The sequence below is a fragment of the Anser anser genome (assembly GCF_964211835.1).
Source record: "Anser anser genome assembly, chromosome: 5".
In the NCBI taxonomy this organism is placed as follows: domain Eukaryota; kingdom Metazoa; phylum Chordata; class Aves; order Anseriformes; family Anatidae; genus Anser; species Anser anser.
Window position 1 is genome coordinate 50,431,992 of NC_139725.1, and position 22,855 is coordinate 50,454,846.

At 44.7% G+C, this 22,855-nt stretch overlaps 1 protein-coding gene and 1 long non-coding RNA gene across 2 annotated transcripts in view; one reads left to right on the top strand and one right to left on the bottom strand.

The window, feature by feature from the left end:
- Nucleotides 1-8: 8 nt before the first annotated feature.
- On the bottom strand, nucleotides 9-21,702 carry LOC310900638. The gene is made up of 3 exons (XR_014585287.1): nucleotides 19,699-21,702; nucleotides 2,682-17,437; nucleotides 9-301 (listed from the first exon to the last, which is right to left on the bottom strand). It is a non-coding gene; the product is annotated as an uncharacterized lncRNA (long non-coding RNA).
- Nucleotides 3,021-22,855, top strand: part of RIN3 (Ras and Rab interactor 3) — a 67,527-nt gene continuing 47,692 nt past the window's right edge. Inside the window, exons 1-2 of the mRNA XM_083838868.1 lie at nucleotides 3,021-3,159; nucleotides 21,727-21,913. Coding sequence (XP_083694994.1) covers nucleotides 3,113-3,159; nucleotides 21,727-21,913 — 234 coding nt within the window. The 5' untranslated portion in view covers nucleotides 3,021-3,112. The remainder of the gene's footprint in view (nucleotides 3,160-21,726; nucleotides 21,914-22,855) is intronic.

The following is a 22,855-nucleotide window of genomic DNA, read 5'->3' on the forward strand; positions in this document are numbered from 1 at the left end:
GGGTGAGTTAAGTTCATCAATTTGATTCACAGTGATTCCGAAATGCGTGATTTGCTCTTTTCGGACTAGCTATGTTTACCGAGAATGTTTCAAGAAACATTTAGACAATGTTGTCAGATGTAGGGTCTGATTTTTGGGTGCTCCTGTGTGGAGCCAGAACTTGGACTCGATAGTCCTTGTGGGTCCCTTCCAACTCAGGATATTCTGTGATTCTATGAGCTGCCTGTCTCAGGGTTTCAAATGCCTTCTGCTGTAGGTATGCAGTCTGTGGTATGGAAGGAAAACCTTTAAATGCAGTTCTCTGAAAAAAGGAACTCATGTGCTAGTTTATTAACAATTTCATTAGATAAGAGTCCTCCCATTAATGCTCCTAGCCAGTTTACTGCAAGGAGATAAAGTTTGACCTTATTTTTCTTAACCACAGTGCACGCTTTTGGAACCCCTGTTGCTGTATAAACCTGTGATTAGCCACTGTGTTTCTGTACATCGACAGAAGAGTCCTTGTGAAGTGGAGAAGAGCGATACCATGCATTCTTTGACTTCTGCACAAGGGTTCATTCTTTGGTATATGCTAGGCTAACTGTTTCTAGGCTGGGGAAAGGAAAAGATTCCTTCTTCCATACAGAACTAACTTCTGAAAATCGAAATCCGAATGTAGAAAGTACCCATTCTTTTAATCCCCCACACATTTGACCTCATGACCCATCATGATCTGTTATGTAATAGGCTCTATGAAAGGGACATCATGTATGGGTTGGTGACACAATAGGCACGACAATTCCTACAGGAATATACCATATTATTGATGCAGTCGTGTCCTACTGTGTGGAAAGCAGAGCTGCTGTATAATCTGTGAATGTGCTGAAAGCACTTTATTAAAACCAAAGTGCTTGTTGCACTTAGGGGCTTCCATCATAAACCATTTTTAAACCTTCCCAACTCAGCTGCATAAAAATAATAATAGAAAAAGAAAAGGGCTGCAAAATGGTGTGGTTTAAGATGGATAGGGTGAATCAGTCCTAGAAAAGCCAAGAATACCCCCCTTGCCCCTAGCACACACTGAAATTGCAGCAATTTTTAGGCTGAAAATTAGCTTCATAAGTACATTGCATCTAAATATCCCAAATTATTGAAAAATTCAATTCTTTCTCTAAAACCTGTTTGGCTTGGATGAATCACAGAGAAGTGGTGTTTCGCAGTGTCTGAGTATTACACTGTCAATTAGCTTTTGCGTAATTGTATACTTCCACAGCCTGATCACACAACACAGTGTCAGACTCCAAACCTGCCGGATCTCTGGCTTAAGAAAAACACTCAGCAAAGCTCTGACAAAATCTCTTACATAAAAACTTGTCTTCATTTTCATATTTTGAATATTCTACAGAAATGCTTAACTGTATTGCAAAGATACTAAATATTTTGCAGGGGGAAAAAAAGAAAAAGAGACTTTGAAAATAACTTTAGCCCAATATATTTAACACAAATCATTTCAAAACTTTAAATTTCTGAAAGAGTACATTCTTTAAATTGCAAATTGTGTGAAAGATTTCACAAGAAACAAAAAAAATGAGCTCCCAAATCGAGTGAAACTGAGACACAACAACAATACTAGATTTTTTGTATTCTTTTATTTTCCAATTTTTTTCCTGTGTATTTTTAATAGTTCTTGCCCAACAACATCTTGGAAATGCCTAACACTTGCTGAAAACTGGTATTCTGCTGCAAAATCTTAGCTCTTTTCCATCATGCAGCCTTCCAGTCAGGCTTTTGGACTTTCTAAGAGAAACCCTTCTAAAAGCTAGAAGATACACCTTCTAACACCAACAGGTTTGATTGAAAAACCCTGAGAAGAGTTCATCTTGAGATGCACAGGTGCGTCTTGATGATGGTAATGGTCCCTCGGACTCCCCCTAGCTCAGTGCCAGCAGAACTGGCTCTGTGCTGTACACTGAGGTCTAGTCGCCCTCAGACTGATATGCTGACAGCTGCCTGGCATTTCCATTTCCAGGGTGGGCTGCATGGCACAGCCTGCTTACTGGACAATATCTTCGAAAGCTGAGAAATTCCTTTTGAAAATAAAAGGAGCAAAAAGGTCTCCCTCTCTGTTCCACGAATTGCTTTTCTCTGCCTCTGCTTCATATTTCTGCTGTATTCTTTTCCATAATGCATTCTCCCAACATCCAGTATTTCCTGAATGACAGAGCTGCCAAATAGGAGTGCCACCAGCCCCGTCTGACAGCACATCTGTCAGTCCCCAGCCTCCACAGCTGGACTATATTTAGTTGGGTTTCCAGTACGGCAAACACCACTCGACCACTTAAGTAACTCCAGGTCAAATGTGCTCCGAGGCTGTCTGGAGCTTCGCGGCACAGATAGCTACTCATTTACCAGCAGTCTTACAGCCTTACCATTACCTTTTGCTTTAACTAGGAACTTTTTTTGCGTAACTGTCCTCTGCCTGTGTTAGACATTTCACTTTCTCAGGTCCTGTGTAAATATAAAGGTTTCCAAGCTCCATCTGGTTCCAGTTACTCAAGCAATAGAAATACACATGCTTCAGGAATTTGCAGACGGAGACTTACTGCCTTGCTGCTTATAAAATCCTTTACAAAGTTCACCATGCTCTGTTGCCTACTGACATACCTGTAGTCTGTAAAACAATTTCCCGCAAATTTACTTACGTTAGAGAAACAAACTGGAAGCTGACAGTCTCGGGCCCTTCTCTCTAATAAGGCTAACCTGCCTTCACTACTAAATATGGCTTTATAATACACACGCGCACGCACACACACGCACACCCTTGACCACCAAAGACTGCCTCTTCCTGAAATCCCCCGTTCATATAAATACAGGAAGTAGAAATAAGAGAGGCTAAAATCAGACCTTCTTGGCAGTTTGCTTTCATTTCAGTGCTTGTTTAGTTGTCTGCCCTCCGATACTACCGAGCCTGAAGCTGGTTTCACACATCCTCCCCCTGCAGTCCCTTGAAATACCATCTTCAGTACAAACCTAAGGATGTGGAGGTTCTGCTCAGCGATGGCAAGGAATTGCTTTCTTTACCAAGGAACTCTAAAGCCACTGTGAAACAGAAAGTATCTTAAAGTTTGCTGTAATGATGAAAACATCAGCCGGAGACGAGGGAGCCAGGGATGACTCAGGGTAAGTCCTGAAACTTAAGTCACTGTTTTTAGTAACTATGTCGCTTTGCTTTTCCCACTTAACAAAGAGCTCTCAACTGCATTTGCAAGCTGGCTGGGGTTTTAGCTACACAATCGCAATGGTGTGGCACGATCATGCTGTAAGTTACAGTATTTCCTTTAGCTAACATGTTCCAGCTGAAAACAGACTGCGATACCTTTATTTAACTCGAGTCTCAGCTATTTAGGGAAGAATAATCACAAATTCCAAGCTGCAATTTAGGGGAAAGGACAGAATAAGGGAGTTCTGTGCTGTTTGGAAACGTGACAAATCCTTCCTGGGAGGCTTGCTTTGTTTCTACTGAAATGCTGAGAATTGGGTAAGGGCTCGTCCCTACAAGCTGGTGCTCACTCCAGCCCTACCTAGCGAAGGTGCACACGAACCATGTCCGCAGACTCCCAGGAGAATTCAGACGTACTTTCGGTTAGGAAAAGACTCCAGGATTTCCTTGCTCCTGGCAAACAGACACGGCACCTTGCAGGTTCATGCTCCAAGAAAACACAGTGGGAGAGAAAACAGGTTTTGACTGGGAGGACAGTCAGCTGCCGGGGCTCCAGGATCAGGCTGGAATCTGCCCAAGGCTCAGTTATATCATAAAGCTGATGCTGAAGCTGAGCGTTTCTGTTTCCTGTTGAAAACAATCAGGGGAAAATGACACAGCTGCTGGAACTTCCAGTCACCCCCTTGGAAAAACATACCAGATATTAAGAGCGCTTTTTATCTGCCTGACACACTTAGAAAGACTTTTTTTCCCAGGAATGAAAGCTCCTAGCTGTGTCCATGGTGGGTGCAGTAGAAGCAGCTGTATAGGTGCGTGGGTACGGTGTACTTGCATTTTCAGTCACCAAGTGTGCTGCAACTCAGTCTCCTTCGGCTTGCAGCACACACAGTCAAAAAGGGGGTAGAAAAGCTGCTGACAGGCAGCTATAGCTCCACCATAGCACTGTCCCGAATGTGCACATGGAGTGCAGGGGATGGAGGGAAAACCCTGCATTGCAACTGTCACTGCTTTTGCCTTCAGATATTTACTGAGTCACGAGGAACAATGTTACGCCTGGTCCAAGGTACAATTACTCAGTTCAACTTAATGTCAAACACCAAGGGACAAGGATCACATAGCCATAAGAAAAAAAAAAAAATAAAAAAAAAAAGGAAAGAACCAAATCCCAGCTGACTGACAAGAGGAACTTAGTAGATAGCAATCCAAGGAATAGGTACTTTGCAGATACTCCCTGCATCTGTGATAGTTAAGATGCCACATACTGAGAAACTGAAAGATTTATACTGTTTATCTCTTTCTTAACTTGGTTGAAAGGAGTCACACACTTACAAAGATTTGCTTTCAGTTTAGTGTTGCAGGAGAAAATAAGCCACAAACACTAGATTTGGGCTGTAAATAAGTGGTTGAAGGAATATCGAAGCATGAATGGGCATAACGCATGTGTTCTTCATAAATCTGTGAGCATCTGAATAATTTAATAACATACTTTTATTTCATTAACTGATTGTCTTTATTTACAGTCTATCTCCCACTCTTAAATAAGGACTTAAGTAATTAAAAAATGTGTTTCAACTTTGTTTGCATGTCAGAATATTGCTGAAGATCCTAAAAAATTACACTTCAGCGAGCACACTTTGTGGCCTCCAACACGGTATGGAATTAGAAATGTGACTGACTAAATGTGACTTTTTGGTTATGTTCACGTGGAAGTAGGCACATTTTTCATAAAGTATTTGTAGATAAAATTGGTGGCTTTCAAAAGAGATGGTATCAGCGGTAAAGTGATGATGGGAGAATTTGGACACAATTTAAAATTCTGTGCACAAAAATTGCATGAGCAATTGCTGAGATTGTACCTTTGTCCACCTGGGTCTTAATTATTTATTTAGTTAATAATTTATTTTGAAAATTGTGGGTTATTAAATGGGAAAACTTCCTTACATGCACAGAAACTATGGTAGTGCTAATTATCATAGGAGTACCCTGGCAACTTGGAAAGTGTCTGTGTATCTAGTCCTTGCAGTGACCGAAGGGTCTACTTGGCATGTAGCAAATCACTAAGGAGGTTGTGCTGACTTACACCTTTGAAATGGCAGGAAGATGCTGGGAAGAAATCTGCATCCAAAACCAATAGCTCCTCAGAGACAGATGTGGGGAGAAGGCTAACTAAGGGCTGGATAGAAATCAGTCTAATCAGATTCTTCCAAAACGGGTTGGAGAGGAGCAAGGAAATTATAACCAGTTATCCAAGCTAGAGTCAGGCTAACTCAGCTAGGAGCGTTAATAAGTGATGAGATCACAAAACATCTGGAGAAATGTGAGCTGATTGAGCCTGGTGACCACGGTTTCATGAAAAGGTATATGCCTTCATTCCAACATCTGGGAAATGTACGGAGGAGATGATGAGAAGAGCAGACGGGAGCCGAGACAGACATAATCAGCAATATGTAAATATTAAATAGCCATTGAGGACAGTGGCTGGTGCAGGCAGTTGGGATGGGTTACAGCGGTTCTCACTTCTGGGGCACCAGGCTAGCTAATGAAGTGATGACTGTACATCTTTTTGGAGCCACGTCCTTTTGGCACAAAACCCACCATCACAATTGACATTGATTTCATGCAGTGAATGTAGAAAGAAGAAGCCAAGAACTTGAGGAGTCTGGGAACCGAACGACTCTCATGGGCTCACAGATCTTAGCTCCAGAGGGGACTGATTTGATTATCTAATCTGATCTCCTGTGCAGAGAATGCCAGAGAACAACTCTGGTAAGCGTCCTGTCAAACCCATCCTTTATGCTTGAATGGGCGCTTTTAAATCCTTGTTGGCCAAAAAAGCTCTCATATGAAATGGCTCTCCTGCCCAGGTTACACACCTCCCTCTGCGGTAGGGTGAGTAAGTCTAACACGAACATTTTCAGGTTTGAACTGAGAAAACAATTTTAAAGAAAAATACAACTCTCTTTGAGAGCTGCCCTATGAGAAGAACTATAATCTAAGCTGGCTTGAATTGGTGAGCAAGTCGTGTTGGTCTCAGAAGGTCTTGGGCACAATGCAGAGTGCTGCTGAACAAAACCCTCAGCCCAGTACATGTGGGGAGCTGTGCTGAAGTGGGGAAGGGACAGTTCAGGCAGCTGGAAACAAACCAGTGTTATCAAATCCCTCTGATGTCTGTCAAACTCTGATAAAGGGGAAGATTTTCCTTTCCCACAGGATGGTGCTTCTCAGGAAGGAAATAACTGCGTTGCACCAGGATCAGGATATTACTGTAAAGATACAAAGAAAGAGGTGCTCTCTAAAGAGGCTTGGTGCACTCACAGAGTGGACTTAAAATCTCCTGAAGTTCAATTAAGAGAAAAGCGTGTTCACAGCCACACTGACTCATCGTGTGATCGCCAGCCTCAGCGGGTGCTTTGAGCACTTTGTGCAGTGGTGCTGGTGCTAGCGCGGAAGGCCACCGGCCCTTCGATAGCTCGGGTGCAGACCACACTCAAAAAGTTGCCCTTGATTAGGGAGCTCCTCGTCATTGCAGACAGCCCCATGCCAGCGTTCATAGGAATGGGGGCATGAACGTAAGCCGTAAGCAACCTTCTGTTCATCTCCTCTCCACTACAGTTTCAGCTAAAGGTAGTTTCTCACTTCCTGTCCTAAATGGCTACGTGCTCTCTTGATGTTCCAACCTAGAGGCAGTATAGGCTGAAATACACACACGTGTGTGTGGATGCAGCTGTCTCACTCCGTGTGTACAGCTATACACGCTCAACGGTGTGTCCTGGAGAGTGGCTGTGAGGATTGCTTGGTGCTGCTTTGGGTTGGCTCCATCCCCTGCCACACCACGTGCACGTAGTTCGCATATCTCAGAGAGGGTCTATTTTGTAGTATTTTTCCTACTAAAAATATAGTAGGACTGTATTTTTACTCATCCATGATTAAATATAGATGGTTTCTCAGAGATTAGCAGCATAGGTTTGTGAGACTCAGAAAGATCTCTAAATTGACCTGAAAAACAGACATTAAATACCTAAAACCAGTCTATTAGAAAAAGAAGCTGCAGCAAGGTTAAATTCCCAGAGCTTTAAGTGCTTGCCTGCTTTGATTGTTAAAGAGCACAGAAATCTAAGTGAGCTAGTGAAACCAGGACAACATACTGTCCATTGCAGGCCTTTAACCAGTATAATTTTGGAAGGGAGTAAGTTTTTTTTGCATTTGGGAATAGAAATAAATAGTTCTTTGGGGGGGTCATTAGAAAGAAAAGGCAGCTGTTTGGAATGACTGACCGAATTCTGGTCACAAGAATTGTGACAGAATCCACAGATGGATCTGTGAGCAGAGGGTAAGGATGGTCATCAAAAGCCCTGCGATGTCCCTGAAGACTAGCCACACTTTCCCAGCTGCAGTGTGAAGCATTCATGCTACCAAAGGAAATTTTAGATTTACATTTAGAATAGTTACGGTTCAAAACAGAAAACAAGAATGGACAAAGTCTGTTTTACTGCAGAAGGCCTTCAAAAAACTGTTTTACTCTAAGACCTTCAAAAAACAGTGGAAGCAGTTAATGCAAAGCCGTGCTAAAAAGGCATTTAAGCGGCAATTCTTGGATCTCAGAAAAGGCACTGGTCTAAGGGGTGGTCCACAATCCACCAGGTGTCCTAGATTACTTTCCACTTTTCAGATTATTTTTTTTTCTGTGGTGCTGAATGGCTATTTCATCATGGGTAACTAAAGTGGAATCTCCACGGTAAATCTTCATCTAGGGCTAGGTTTGCACTAGGAGTAGGATCGAGACTGAATCACTCGTTTGCCTTTAATTCAGCTTCTGTCCACCCCACCCACCCCTTACACACGTGCCTCGTACGGTTCAAAGGAGCTCCTGTGACCTCTCACAGCTGGGTACGGTCCCTAGAGAGTCACTTCTCTTGTCACCAAGTACAAAATCCACCTGCCTCCTCCTCCTCCAGCTTCTCCACCGCTGGGGCTCTGGCTGGCTGGCCATTCACAGCAGAGCTAAACCCCAAGGCAGTGGGGCTGTGAATGGGTTTCTCCCCAGGGGCACTGCAGCCACATCCACCTGCCTCAGCTGCATTTGGGTTACTGAACCGGTTCGAGGCAGGGACCCTAACCAGTAATGAACGTGCTGGTGCTTATCCGTACAGAGGACTGGGGATGCTATTGCAATACAGATAAGTAAATAAGGAGACCCCCCCTAAATAAATGGTGCTTATTTTCAATAATCATCCAAAAAGGCAAGACCTGCTTACTGATCTTACCCTCTCTGTACCACGGTTGTCCCAGATATGAATTATAACTGAGTAATAGCACTATATCATCAGAGCGATGTAAGAATTGATTAGTTGAAATTTGTTAGGAGTTTTTAAGGTGGCCAAAGGCAAGATGATACTGATGTTTAGGAGAAAGGCTTGAAAAACATTCTTCTATTTGGAGGAGGTCCTTTTATCAGTTTCTCAAGGCTGCAAAGTCTATAGTAGAAATCCTGCTGGTCAACTAATTCTGTCTGGCTTAAGAGAAATAATTTGCTCCTACAGGAGGTTCAGTGTGAGGATGGAGAGAACAAAACTCTGCCAGTCTTTGGTTTTCCCAGTTACATTCGCCCAAACTTTAATGGGGTTGTGTGTGGAGAAGGAAGTGATTTTCTTTGCCCTAGTGAATATTTGTGGTCATTATCTCTGAGCTGGAGGGGGCTGGAGTGCTTGTTGTGTATTTTATAATGCTAAAGACTTTCAAACATTAGTATTTGTGCAGGGATATATGAGAAAAATTCTTTCTTAAAACTTGGGCACAGGTAATACCTAAGAGATTTAATAAAGGTGCTTTCTTCTCCAGCATTCACTGAATGAGAGGAGGCAATGCCCTTACAGCCCTAGTGGGAATGGCTTGGGTCACTGACTCTTATCAGAGCTGTAGGACTTGCTCAAAGCTGGGTGAAATTGTTGGAATTTCTAGCCATGGACTGTAGGGGTCATAACACTGCATTAATGGAGTGAAACCAATAGGGGCTGCCCTTGAATTTGAGGAGCAAATGCTCTGGAAGGTGTGTATATATTATTGAGCCCTGTCCTGTGTACCCACCAGTCAAACGAAGGTGGGCAACACTTCCAGGAGAGCCAGCCAGCAGGGGAATACTCTGAAAATCATGTCGACAGGGGCAGGGCGCATCTATACTGCAAAGCAGGGCGTGTAAGGGTGCTGGGCACGCCCAGGCTCCAGCATTGGTCTAGGTGGCTTAGAGAAAAGCAGCAGTGAGAAGACAGCTGACCAGGGGCAGGACTCCTGGGGGACTAACCACCAGAAAGGGTGCACAGCATTTGCAGGGGTTAAAACCTGGCTGTGAAACCTCTGCTAAGCTCCTGCGCAGGGTAGAGATGCGTGAGGGTGGCAACCCATCTTCTGCAGAGGGACAGTGGAGGCTGGCACACAAGGTTGCTTATGCACATGCTGTATTTTCTGCCAAGACCCTTGGCACCCCACTCTTTCCCTGCAGCACTCTGGTATCGACAAGCTGCTTGAACAGTGTAGGAACACGTGTGCAACCCCAACCTCCCCCTGACTGAAGCAATCCCCAGGCGTGCACGTGGCCGAGTTGGAGGTTTTTGCTGGTGTCAGTCCGGAGTAACTCCAACAGAGAGAAACTGAGACAGAAATCCCTTCCAGGCTCTTGGGTTCTTGCTTCTCAGATGGACAAGGCAAGCTTTCAGCTGGTGTTTTTTAGCTGTGAAGTTTGTGTATATGTGTGTGTTTAAATGCATGATAAAACAGCGCTGCAGAGCAGCTGTGGTCAAGCAAGCAGAGTTATTTAAGCTGTGCAAATATAATAGAGCAACAGGCGTCACCCAATATGGTAAATATCGTAGCCACAAGCCTTTCCTTTGTCCATTTTGTGTCTCTCTGAGCTATCTAAAGTAATTCTACCCACTTCCAGAAATGGGATCTCGAAATCAATGTATCTTGCCAGAGTGGGAATGCTAAGGTAATGCTTCCCTTGAGGTTTCAGCTGGGAGAGGTTTAGAGTGCTTAGCTCCTCTTTGCCTGCACCCAAAATAGTATAAATCTTTTTGCAAGTGAAGATGATTACTTGAGCAGCAAAGGATTAGCAGATGTGAGCACTGCATAGCTGGTTATGCTAGTCACATTTTCCTAAATAGATATTCTATTAGATGCACACGAGCCAGGGAGTGCTGAAGAATGCAGCTCTTTTCAAACAGATGAATATATACATGCATATCAGTGTGCCTTTCCCAGACTTTCCATCACCTTTCTGCTAAACAGGGAATACGTTTATGGTCAAGTTAAGAATTTCTGCTTTCTGCATTATCAATACCTTTAAAAGGGACAAGGCTTTTTCACTCATCTTAATGACATTGTATGATTAATATAAAGCCTTAGTACGTATAAAGAGAGGATCGCTGGATGTTTCACGAATGTGAAGCCTCCTGGCAACCAGCTAAAGACAGGTATTTACTACAGCCACTGTAGGAAGAGAAATTGAAGAGCACAAGCTCATGGAGCTGATTTGGTTATAGTCACTCCGTAACCCTTCGATCCTTGTAATGCATTTATTCCCTGTCCTTGCTCTCAACCATCCTTTAAGTTTGGGGTAAGGCCAGAAACAGAATCCAGTTCTCAGAAAGCCTTTTCTTTTTAGTGGATGAGTTTTCTGCTGGATTAGGGTGCCGAACCAACTTCCTTAGTGGTTACACAGCCTTTAGATCTGAGGCAAGAGAAGCAGGAAAAGCAAAGAGGGGGGAGCATGTGCAAGTGCGGTCAGGGGACTGCCCTTTCAGCAGTATCCTTGCCATTGCCCTGGATTTAGAGGAGCATGAAACCATGCCCTAGAAAGTTGTTTTCTGAGCTGGACTGCAGTCCCTGGCTCAGATCTGGTCCTGCAAGGGCTGGGGCTGCGGGCATTTGCTCTCTGCAATTTGTGGGACAACACTGTTTCTGGTGGGATTGAAAGACCTGTCTTACTACTTGAAATAATTCCCTGACTATGTTAATTAGTACTTTCCATTTGCTTTTGCAAGGCTAACGAATTGTTTGGGAATTTCAAGTGTTTTGTTGAAACCAACTAAATACGTTCAGCCCTTTGGATGCTGGGGAAACCTTGCCAAATGTAGGGAGTCCTCACAGCTCAGGTGCACTTCTCCTGTGGCCCTCTGGAGAAAGCCAGTTTTATGAAGCCTCTGTCTTGTAAAAGCGGCTGCTGGGCAGAACTGGAAGCAGTTGCTGCCCCTTATGAACTCAGTTAAGTTGTGTGCTGCTTGGGAAACTTCACCAAGGAAACAGAGACCGAAAAATAGCAGAGTCTGGAGACTGGCAGCCCTGCTGGCTACCTGCAATGCTGTTCTGCAAATTGCTAGCAGACTTGTAGGCAAAAGAAGGTTGTCCCACATATTTGGCTAAATGACAGCCCGGGACCTGGCCCAACCTTTCATCTTGCCTGCCAAGAATTTATTCTCTCTTCTCTCTTTCCTTTGTTTTCCCTTGAGTTCTCTCCAAGAAATCTGTCACTCATGATACCCCACACAAAAAAACAGAAACCAGGCAAAGCTCAGAGCTTCTCCTGCTGAATCAGCAGACAGAAGGGAGGTTGGCTTTGGGTCACTTTCCTTTCTGTCCAGAGGACAAACATGTAACACGGAGCATTTTGGTGTAATTTTGTACTGAGTTCCCATCCTAATTCTTTCTCTGGCAAGTTACTTTAGACTGGAGCTCGTTGGTAACCTTTCCAAGCCAAAACCTAAAGTGACAGCATTACCTTCCCAGCCAGGATGGGGCCTTAGGGCTGGGAAACTGTGGTGGAGTTTGCCTGAGGGGCTCTGTGAAGAGCAGCCTGTCAGAGAGATGGGTGGTAGCGGCTGCATGGTAGGTCCCTGGACCTGGGATTCTGGCATCTCCCGTTGCAATTGGGCCTAGCTATCTAGATCTAGCCTGGTTCATCCTGCCTGACGTTAGGAGCTAAATTGTTGTGTTCGATTTAGGAACCTGTGCACCCATGAGCATCTGTGGCCTTACTGGAGGAGAAGCAGCAGCTCCAGGGAGTAATTCAGGGTGCCTGCTGCCAGTGGGGTGAATCCCTTTCAAATGTCTGTTTGTGCCTCGCTGAGCTGAGCAGGGAGCCCAGCCAGAGAGCTGTGTCTAACACAAGGCCTTCTTGTGCCCTCTCACCTCCTCAGTCGGATTGCCTCAGGTCAGAGACGTAATGGCGGCCGGGAGGGCAGGGGAGAGGAGAGGAGAGGAGGGTGGGTGCAGCAGTGGTGTTTTGGGGAGGACATAACCACGGCAACGCTGTTATGGATTGTCTTCAGCTGCTGTGAAGCCGCAGCCTTTGGGTCATGGTTTATTTATATCACAGCCCTGGTGGCCAAGTGACTGTAAGCACTGTTAGATGAACAAGCGGGGGTTTAGCTGGGGCTGTGGGAGCTGACAGACTTACCTTGCTGCTTGGCAGGTTTTGCAGTCACACGCTGAGCTCCCAGCTGCCGCGGGGACAGCTCGAGGTGTCTGACACGACTCCAGAACCAGCCCTTCGGCCCCAGGCTGTCCAAGCAGCACAGGGTGGTGAGGGCCATGCCCACCGGCAGGGCAGGTCGCTCAGCTTAGCCCTGCAAGCCAGAACACCTCTCTCATCCTTGCACAGGGGGACCAGCACTCTTCACCACCTTTCCATTACCCTGAAATCCCCCAACAAGCCATTTTCTTCTTTGTCTTCTTCCCCTGGGAAAGCAAATCCCTAACTTCACATCACTGTGAATGCAGGCAGGGATCCTGTCAGATCCCTGATAAGCAAGAAATAAGCACACTTCTCCAATGCCTAATCAAAATTAAATATGTGGAATCTGAAACTGCTGGAGTAAGGATAAACGATTACAAAGAGTAAGTTTATAAAGTTAGATTTTTTTTTTTTTTTTTTTACTAACAGTACCACGTGTTGAAATTCACACTGAAATTGGAACAAAATCTTACCCAAAATATGAAAATTTGTGTTTAAGTAAGTTTGCAGATCAGTGACTGAATGACTGGTTTGAAGAACCTTAACCCAATGGGAGGGGCACCAGCCTTGAAACGCTGAAGGCCCATTTCTGCTCCTTGAGATATCACAGGACGAGAGTTCAATGGATTTGTTTCCCTTAGTGAAATGAACATTTCTATTTGCAAATCAAGACTGAGATAAACTTCTGCAGGTCTTTCTTAGAAGAGGGGAAGACTGCTTAGCTTCATGCAAGTCTGTGTGGTTAGTGCCTTGTATCTCATGTATCTCATATGTCTACACTAAATTCATTCACAAGGTGAGGAAAGACGTTGCATTTATAACTATTTTTTAAATTTTATAACATTTTACAACTCTTAAAGGAGTTTTTGCTCTGACACGTTATACAACTTTGACTCATTTTTAATATATAGGATTTGAAACATAAAGGTTCTATTTAAGCAAAATTGCAATATATTCTTAATTAAGTTTGAATTTGGGAACTTCTCCTTTATTTTCCATTTCTCTTTCCCCTCTTTGTTAAGTGAACACAATTTAGAGAAAACATTCCCAGGGTTCTCATTCCTCTCTTCCTTCCTGGCCTGATGAGCTGAGAAAGGGCGAGGTGAAACCTCCAATAACCCTGGCCCTTCAGTCAAAACAAGGTACTCTGTGCTTCCAGCACGTCACATATTTTTGAAAGGCACAGAACAAATTCATCTGTCTTCTGTCCAGCTGGTGGCTCTGCTGGGCCCTTCTAGTGCTCTGACGCCACAGGGAGAGAAAGGTTGCTGACTTTCTTTTGTTCTTACAGCCTAGGAAATTGTTCCTTTTCTTCCAAACATTTGTTTCTGGTTCCTGCACCTCAAAAACCTTTCCAGAGAAGTTAAAATAGAATTGACCATCAAATACTTTTGCAGCTTTTTCTTAAGGAAAATTTGTTTTCTTTGGCTTCTCTGGCCTTGGCAGAAATGACTTCTGGCTAGTCCTGCATTTCAGAAGCTCTCTTCTTTGCAGTGAAAGGGCCTTGCAGAAGTACAAATTATTCTTCATTGCACGCACACAGAGAAAAATCTTCAGTTTTGCTGATATGCTGAAATTCCTGAGAGAATAATTTGGGTTTGAAACAGGCAAAGGTCAAATGACCTAAGAGCTCTGATTATGAATAGGGGGGAGAAAGACTTATCTTTAATACAGCCACTGTCTGTTGAACAGTAAGAGCAGTAAACCTTGCAAAGGGGTGATTTGCTAAGGCTGGAATGTATGTTTTGACTGAGGAAAAAGAGAAAGACAGTTGATAAGATATTTTGAGTCAAACTGTGGAGTGCAAAAAATTGTATGTGCAAGGTTAAATAACGATAACAGTAGCATTTGTGAGTTAAGTACAAGCTAAGTAGCATTGCACCAATAGAATGTGTTCACTCAAGCTCACTGTGGTGCTCACATGCATTAGTATCTGCATTAATTTCTACATTAATAATTGCAGGAAACGGGTGGACTGGGGAAAACAACTTGGACTGGGTTTTGAAAGAAGGCCTCTTCCTTCAGGGAATTTTCGACGTTTGTTCTTATCTTTTTTTCTGCCCGGGTCATGGCTGTCAGTGATGGACTGCTGGTTTGTTAGTAGAGCTGACCCGGGTATCAGCAGCAATGTGAATTAGTTTGCATTTTGTTTGGTTTTCTCGTGCACATGCAATTCCTTATAATATACATGTAAATGGAGGGGCAGACCTAATGAACCTAGGAAGCATAGTGAAACTAGTAACTTAATGAGCATTTAGGTACACCTTCCTTCTCCTTGAAAGGACTCCTGCAATTCACGTTGGCTGACAGGACCAAACCAGAGGCTTTGACAGGAGTTTTGCCACTGCTTCGTTGTGGTTGCTCATTACTTGATAGTTTGATACATCAATTACTGATCTTCCAGCTGTACAACTAGTGGTTGTACCGATCCCCGCATGGAGTATAATAGTACTTTCTCATACTTTGTGATTTCTTGTGGCTTCTGTGACCAGGAAGGTGAGTGCCTGGTGATTTAACAGCAGATGAGCCCTCAGACAGGGTGATGACTTGGCCAACAGCTATGAACACATACAGGTGGGGTCCAGCTGGGGAGAGGTGGATACCTGCAGTCTGTGCATACAACCCCCTGCTAGTGTTCGCAGAGTGGGGCACTTTGGAAATCCCTGGTGTGTAACAAAAAGCTCACCGAAGTGAGCCTTCAATTGCAGGGTGCAAACCTTCACTGCTGAAGCTGAGGGTGTCTGTATCAGAAAGTGAAGTGGTGAACAGAGATGTTTGGTGAGCTGTGAGGTGCAGGGGATACTGGAGGAACGGACAGTATGTAAGGGACCATTGGTTTGCCTTACTGCTCACCTCTTGGCAGCTGGAACAGCTGCTGCCTTGGCTATTAATCATGGTGATTTACAGGCTGAGAGGAGAGGCTGGGAAATGCAGGGCATCAACTGTAGATCAAAGACCAAACAGATGGAGGGTGGACATAAAAGCTAGAGTGGAAACAAGGAGAGCAGTGAGCAAGAGGAAGTGCTCTGCCAACCACAGGTTGTCCGCAGACCACAGTTTGAGAAGCACTACTTCCTGAGCTACGCATACATTACTGAGCCAGACCAGTAACACAAGCCTCCTGCAAGGTAAGAAGGACTACTGAGCAGCCAAAGCTGCTTCGTGGGACACACTGAGCCTGTCGTTGCCACTTCCATTACCCAGTTTTTCCATACATCTCAGAACTTTGCAATGCAGGAACCTTCTTGCTTAACTACCTACATCTTTTCTCTGACATTTTGCCTGCCCGCCAAGAAACTTATTTTTTATTTCTAATTGAAGGGTGCCAATCAGCTGGGTGTGATCTCTGAAGACCTCAAGAACTTTCTTCTCTCACTGCTTTTTGGCTTTTTCATTGTTTGTTGTTGTTTGTTTGTTTTGTTTGTTTTTCTGTTTGTTGGTTTGATTTCTGTCTGGTCTCTTGGCTCTATTATCAAAAAACCTTTCAGTAAAGTCCAAATTTACTATGTGGCATCAACTTTTGATGGATAATGTTATTTTGCTACGGGTTTTTCCATGAGTCACTTTTCTGCCCTCCCATTTTCTTAATACTCTGTTTTATGATTAAATGACTCAAGAAGTTTACAGATGATGGAGCTCTCTCAGTAGGTGTCTGGGGTACCAGCCTCCATTCCATCAGCTTTTGGGAGATAAAACAAAACTTAAGCAAGGTCACCTAACACAGGTCCATAAATTAAATGAATCCCTCTCCTCCATTTTGGATTAGTTTGTTCTGAACTGATCAAAGGAGCAAATATGGACTGACTTGTGAAAATGAAGAGAAGGCATTGAGAAATGACCATGTCTAAGATGGAAGCAAAACATGTCTTGAGGCCCTTTAGCTGTGGCACTGCCTAACTTCCCTTCCAGTAAGCTGAAAGAACAGCACATGAATTCACAAGTGTCAAAACAAAGATTTTTAATGAGTCTTTTAATGAGTCTATCTAATCAGAAGTGATATTACACCATGAAAAACATGGGTAGTTATGTAGAATGGGTCTAGCTAAGGAAGCCTTGTTGCACTTTTTTGCTGCTACTCTTCTAACTCTGATTATTCCTTCTTCAGTGGGCTAGGTTCAGAACTTCATACCCTTTTCAGCATGAAGGTGACTGTGAAAAAAACAGATTCAATGATCTGCCTCTGTCACCAGTGGCAGACTGAGTCCAACTGGGTTGGTTGTGACACATGGTATAGAACAGGGCTGTGAGTTTTCTGTCAGTCTTTTTAATTGTGTGATCTCAGCACCATCATCTGATGCCTTCCATGGAGCTCCTTGCTCGCGGTTCTCTCTTTCAGCCTCAGGAATTACCAACATTGTCCATCTACTTCCACCAGGACTGGTGTGCCAGCTTCAGGAGATTCTAGCTTTTCCTCCTTCTTCAGCTCCTTTGTGCTTTGTAAACCGTGTTGCTGCACTTGAAGGGTTTCCACACAAGTGAGCTTCAGACACAAACTGGCTTGTTTCGAATAGTATCCCTTCAGGTACCAGGTGGCTTTGGTGCAAAAACTTGCTCTTCAACCGGTACGTGGAGTTAAGGTCTCTTGTCCTTCTTCAGTTCCCCAGTAACAAGCCCACTGGCAGTCATTTTAGCAGCTGTGGCGCCTGCTCTGCTGTGAATATAGGTATTCCAGAGTGCCTCTTTCCTTGAGGACAGCACAGCAAACCACTGCTCTTGTTCTCTCCTGATGCCTTCTAATATTCAAAGGGAGAAACAGAAGCAATAATAATAAGTAATAATAAAAGACTAGTTGCTAATTCTTATACCTGATTGATTTAAACAAGGAAAGGACTTCGGTCATTAGTAATCAGTGCACTGCAGAGCATTTAGTTTCCGATTTAAGGTTCAGATTTAATAACACCTGATGCATTTTCTCAGACCTGTTCTGGTGGCAGGGAGAAGCTGCAGATGTGCAGGAGTGCGGAGGCTGGTGGGGGCTGGCATGGATGGAAATTCTGACCTAACTCATCTGTCAGTCACCGCTGCTGTTGCACACAACTGCTATGCATCTCAGCACTTAGTGTCAGCAAGTTCCTAGCGACATCTCAGAAGTCCTTTGCAAGGGTATGCCCCAGCCTGCATGAAATTTAGTGGCTTATTTCTCCTTGTAGTTCTGATGATTTCTGGGAATATTCAGCTGGCAAGTGTGGCTCAGTTTTTGAAGCAGAGAAAGCGTTTTGTCAGTGCACAGTCACTGTGCAGTAATCCAAATCACCATTGTCATTATTATTTCTTTCAACCAAGCAACCTGATAACTTCTGCCAAACTGGGGCAGGTGTATGCGTGTAATCACTGTGCAATTAATTAATCTGTGTTGCCAATCAATATGCAACACATAGTCCCCTTCATCCCAACTGAGTTCCATTTAGCAGAGCAATTTAGAAGCACTTTGCAGGAAGAACTTAATAAAAAATGTAAAGCTGGCAGCTCTAAGGCCAGCTTTGCAGCTTCACATCACACATAACAAAAATGAGCACCTGCCTGTACCAGTCAAAGGGTTTTGCAGGACGGTGGGAGAAGGGGGAAAGTGTTAGCCAAACGGCATGTTGTTTCTGAAAACTGTGAGCTTCAAAATCATCCAATGTGTGAATTCTGAGTGAGTGAAATAGCAAAGGCCGTCTGCTCGCCACGACGGCCCCGCAAATCCCTTCAATTGGCAGCACAGCAAGAACCCGGGAGCTGCCTGTGCTCCCTCCTCTCTCTGCAGCTACCAGAGCTACCATGGAGCCAGACTAAATTGGTGGATTAAGCAGTCCCACAGCCTGGCATCTGGATCTTTGTGACAGCTGCACCCAGGAAAGAAGTCAAGCACTGGTGCCATAACTGCGTCAACTGGTGTGTCATGGGTCACAGCATCACAGCTGGAAGAGGTCTGTTAGGTCATTCACTCCCATTTCTTAGCCAGCACAGGATTTGGCTCAATAAAGTGTTTGCTAGTGCTTTAAATATGGTGTTTTAAGAGATTTGGGCAATGCAGTTCTCTCCCCCTTCTCTTCGGAACTTATCCATCATCTGTTATAACTCACTGTCAGGAAGCGTCTAGCCTAGCATTCCCCTGTTTTAATACGACCTTAATGACTCCTCTCTTCTCCCGTTTATCACAGCCTCCCCTTTTGCTGGGCTGTCCTTTCCTCCCCATGTACAGGTATTACAGCCTGCTTCCTTCTTCTGGGTTGGGCTGGCTTCTGTGGGAAGGATACCCCACACCAGGGCTCTCATCCCTGAGGGTCCCCAAAAGGCTGGGTTCCTCTCCTGCCAAAAAGCCTCATCCACTGCCTTTAATTATCTGCACTGAAAATCCCCTCACACTCAAATCACAAGATGTTTCCATTAAAACAAATCTTTTCTGACTGTTCAATTTTTATTTTGCATGTCTAAATCTGGAATGATTTTCTGGTTTTCATCTGTTCTCTAAAGCCTGGATTAGGAGCCCGACACGCATCTGCATGCTTTGCAAGTTCAGTTCTGTTATTTTTCCTCACCAGCCAGTTGTTCCCGGTGCCAAGCCCGCATTGCTGCTGTGAGCAGGGCTCCGTGCAGGCGCTCTGCCTGCCGGAGGGAGCCGAGGGCTGGGTGCCTCTGTCCGCATCAAGGCTGAGCTCCCCCCATGGGGAACGCTGGGCCTGAGCTCATCTCTGGGTCCAAGCCACTCTGTATCATTTCCTTGCCTTTGCTGATACGCTCAGTTCCCTCCAGGTGATAGGATTCATGTGTATTGGTGCTCTGCTGGCCCTTTTCTTTTCTCCTTACCTTATTAATGGGTAATGGAGTTCAGCATCACTGGAGCTAGGGCAATGCACGTCACCTCCTGGTGACACAGGAAGGCATTATCAGCACTGGCCTCCTTTTGCCCTCAGTTTCACACATCCTTGGCAAGAACAGATTCACGTTTGTGTGACTAATATGTGGAGTAGCTTTTGCTAACAGTGTTATGGAGTATTTCACTATAACTCACCTGTCTTTTCCTTCAGCTCATTACTTCTTTCCCATTACCAAGTATGAATGATGCCATCTAGCACACGCTTTCTTTTTGCATGGTTACTGGGTGTTTCTTTTAGTTTCTGCTTTAAAGAAAGAAACCAAGAGGTGATAGGGGTTAACTTCCGAAAGCTGCCCTCCACCGTTTAACTCTATGTTTGCTCAGATGATGCTGATTAAAATCATAAGTTATTGCATCAAAAAGAAATTTCCTCACCTATGTGACAAGCTGGGCTTTTAGCACAAGTGAAAAGAAAGTTAGTTCTATTTGCTTTTTTAAGCACAGTTCTCTCATTCTTTTTGCCTTTGCCATGACATTGAAAATGAATTGATTATAATCATGAATCTGTGGGCTAATATTCTGAATCAGCAATTGGGATTGCAGAGGATCATACATTTTCTAAGGAAGCTGTCTCTATAGGGTTGCAAAAGAAAAAAAAACTACTAAAAATAAAATCTCACTTGGTTTTGGGATTTCAAAGGCTATTTTTATAAATACTAAATTTCGGGCTAAGCATGCTGTGTTAGATTAGGCCTTTGAAGGGACTCTCTTTTAGTAGTTTAAGTCTGACCTTGTTTGAAATGTACTACTTTAAGATCCATATCTTTCTTTTTACTAAAAAAAAAAAAAAAAAGGAAAATGAAAAGACTTGAAATAACAGTAAATCAAAATCAAGAGTCCTGCTTTTTCCAGCTGACGTCTAAGCAGCAAAACTGAGACAGAAGAACATACTACTTTGTGCATGTTCTCCTACATTTCCTTTACTTTTAAAATCAATTAACCGGATGAATGATGAGCACATATCTGTGCATCTATAGCCTTGTCCAGTAGAGCTCTTAAGACCAGAACTGTCAGCAGTCCCACTGGCTGCAGCGTTAAGCACCTGTATAAATGCCTTGCTGAATCAGTGCCGGAGCTGGAAACCAGCATTTGATACCATTCTGCCATTAGGCTGCGGGGACTAAAAATGAACAGAATTAGCTCTTTGTCTCTCTGATCAGGACACAAATCTAAAGCAGAGCGTACCCCAGATCTTTAGGATAATGTGGTACCACAGGATGGCCCCTCTCGTCACTCAACATGGCCCATGCATCTGTTTTTATTTACTTAAAACAAACAAACCTTCCAAAGGGTTCGCTGTGTTTGCGTCCTCTGCGTCTTGTCCTGCAGGACTTGAAGGGTCGCACCGAGCAACCGAGCGCAGTCTGCAGGGCTGGGCTGGGCCGGGCCCGGAATTACTCCGATACCTCTTCTGTAGGGGACAAATTTCTGCTGAATGCACCCTAACACCCCCTCCTCTAAGCCCCTGTGCCCTGCGACTGGCAGCGCAGGTGGAGGAGTTCCCCAGGGGCAGCCGCAGGCCCCGCGGGGCGCAGGGGCAGGGACGTGTCCATCGCTGCAACCGCCAGCCGCCGCCTCCAGCGCAGGCCCGTGGTGCAGCCACGGAGTGCTCACCGCTATTTTTAGTCAGCGAGATGTCTGGGTCTGCCTTTCTGCAGGCTGCCTAAGGGCAGCCTCGCTGGGTGCACAGCGGGGCTGCCAAGAAGCGAGAGCAGCTGACGTGCCCCTGGCTACTGCTGGCAGACTGCCCCCGAGGGGCTCCGAGAGCGGGGCGAGGAACCACACGGTGCCTCTTCGCAGCTCCTGCTGATCTGCCTTGCCTGAGCACTGGCAGCCTTGCTCAGGCAAGGTAGGTAGAGGAGCTGAAACCAACAGCCCGCAGCAAAAAACACCTTGCAAGCCTGTGGTCTGAAAGCCAGGCATGTATTATTAACACGAGGCCATGTTCCTCGGGATGGGTCTTACCTGTCTGTCGGGGCCTGTGTGCCCACTCTGCCTCTGTCGTAGCACGGCAACTTCGGTCTGATGCCCCTCGAGGAGCTCTCCTCATGCATAAGTGCCCTGTGTGTGCATGTCTGCATGCGTGTGTTTGAAGTCCTCACTACCCCAGAGATTTCCACCTGCCGTTCTGCTTTTACAAGGGACTCCTTTGCTGTGTTTCAGCCCCAGCAGCGATACCAGTGAAGACGGGAAAGAGACACATCTTTGTCAGGCCACTGCCCTGCGAAACTGCCTCTCGCTTCCAGGAATCAGCATCCTTGATAAACTCATCAAGACCTGTCCCGTCTGGCTTCAGCTGAACATGAACCAGGAAAGGGCTGGGGCAATACTTGGCAAAGAAGCAGCAGGGGTAAGTCCAAAGTGGTTTTTGGTTCAGACAACCACATTTCCTGTCCCTGGTAGAGCTGTTTAGGGGAGCAGTGTTTCTTTTCATGTGGAAGCAAAAATATTTAGCAACTTAAACTCTCTGTTTCCACTGCCACTTGGTGCTTTAGCCACACACAGTGGCACAAGACAAACTTAATGGTTTTGGGGAGCAAGAAATTTTGTCTGCTTTTATTTACTTAGCATGTAGTTTCTTGGGGATACCATCCTATTCACCACAAAATCAGGAACCTGTGCCTGGCTTTTCCTGGGCTCATGCTTCTCTGCAGACACCCTCTCATCCGGCCTCCTGCGATATTTTTCCTACAGCTGTGCTTACATTTTATTTCAAGCAAGAGATTTTTTAAATGAATAGTATAAAAATAATAAACAAACAAACAAACAAGCATAAATGAAACAGCCTTACTTTGCAAGAGAGAAATCTTTCCAGTCAAGGCTGTATCTGGATTGAGGAAGGCCATACAATTCTCCAAGATCTGGAGATTTTTAGAGGGGATGTTGGCCTGGTGCAGCATGGGTACAAAGAAGTGGTGTTCTGTTTTTCCTTAGTAACCTCTGTCCCTTTGCTAGGCACAAGGATTAACTCTGGAGGGAGTGCACGAGCACTATGGTTGCTCAGATGTAGCCTGAACTCAGGGAGCTGGAGAGAAGGAGCATGAAGAACCTCCTTGTTTGTCGATGGCTCGAGTTAGAAGCCATCAGGATTATAGGAGGTTTTCATGGGGCATAGTGGATGAGAGCATGAGCAAATGAGCAGAGCAGAGAGACTTTTCTTAGATCTTAGGCTAGGCTGAGGGATTGCAATGGAAGAGTTTGTATGTTGACTGTTCAAATTTGGAGCAATAAAAAAAAAATCCCTGAAGAAAAGGCTTTGAAATTCTGGAAGTAGCTGGGAGTAGTTTCTATT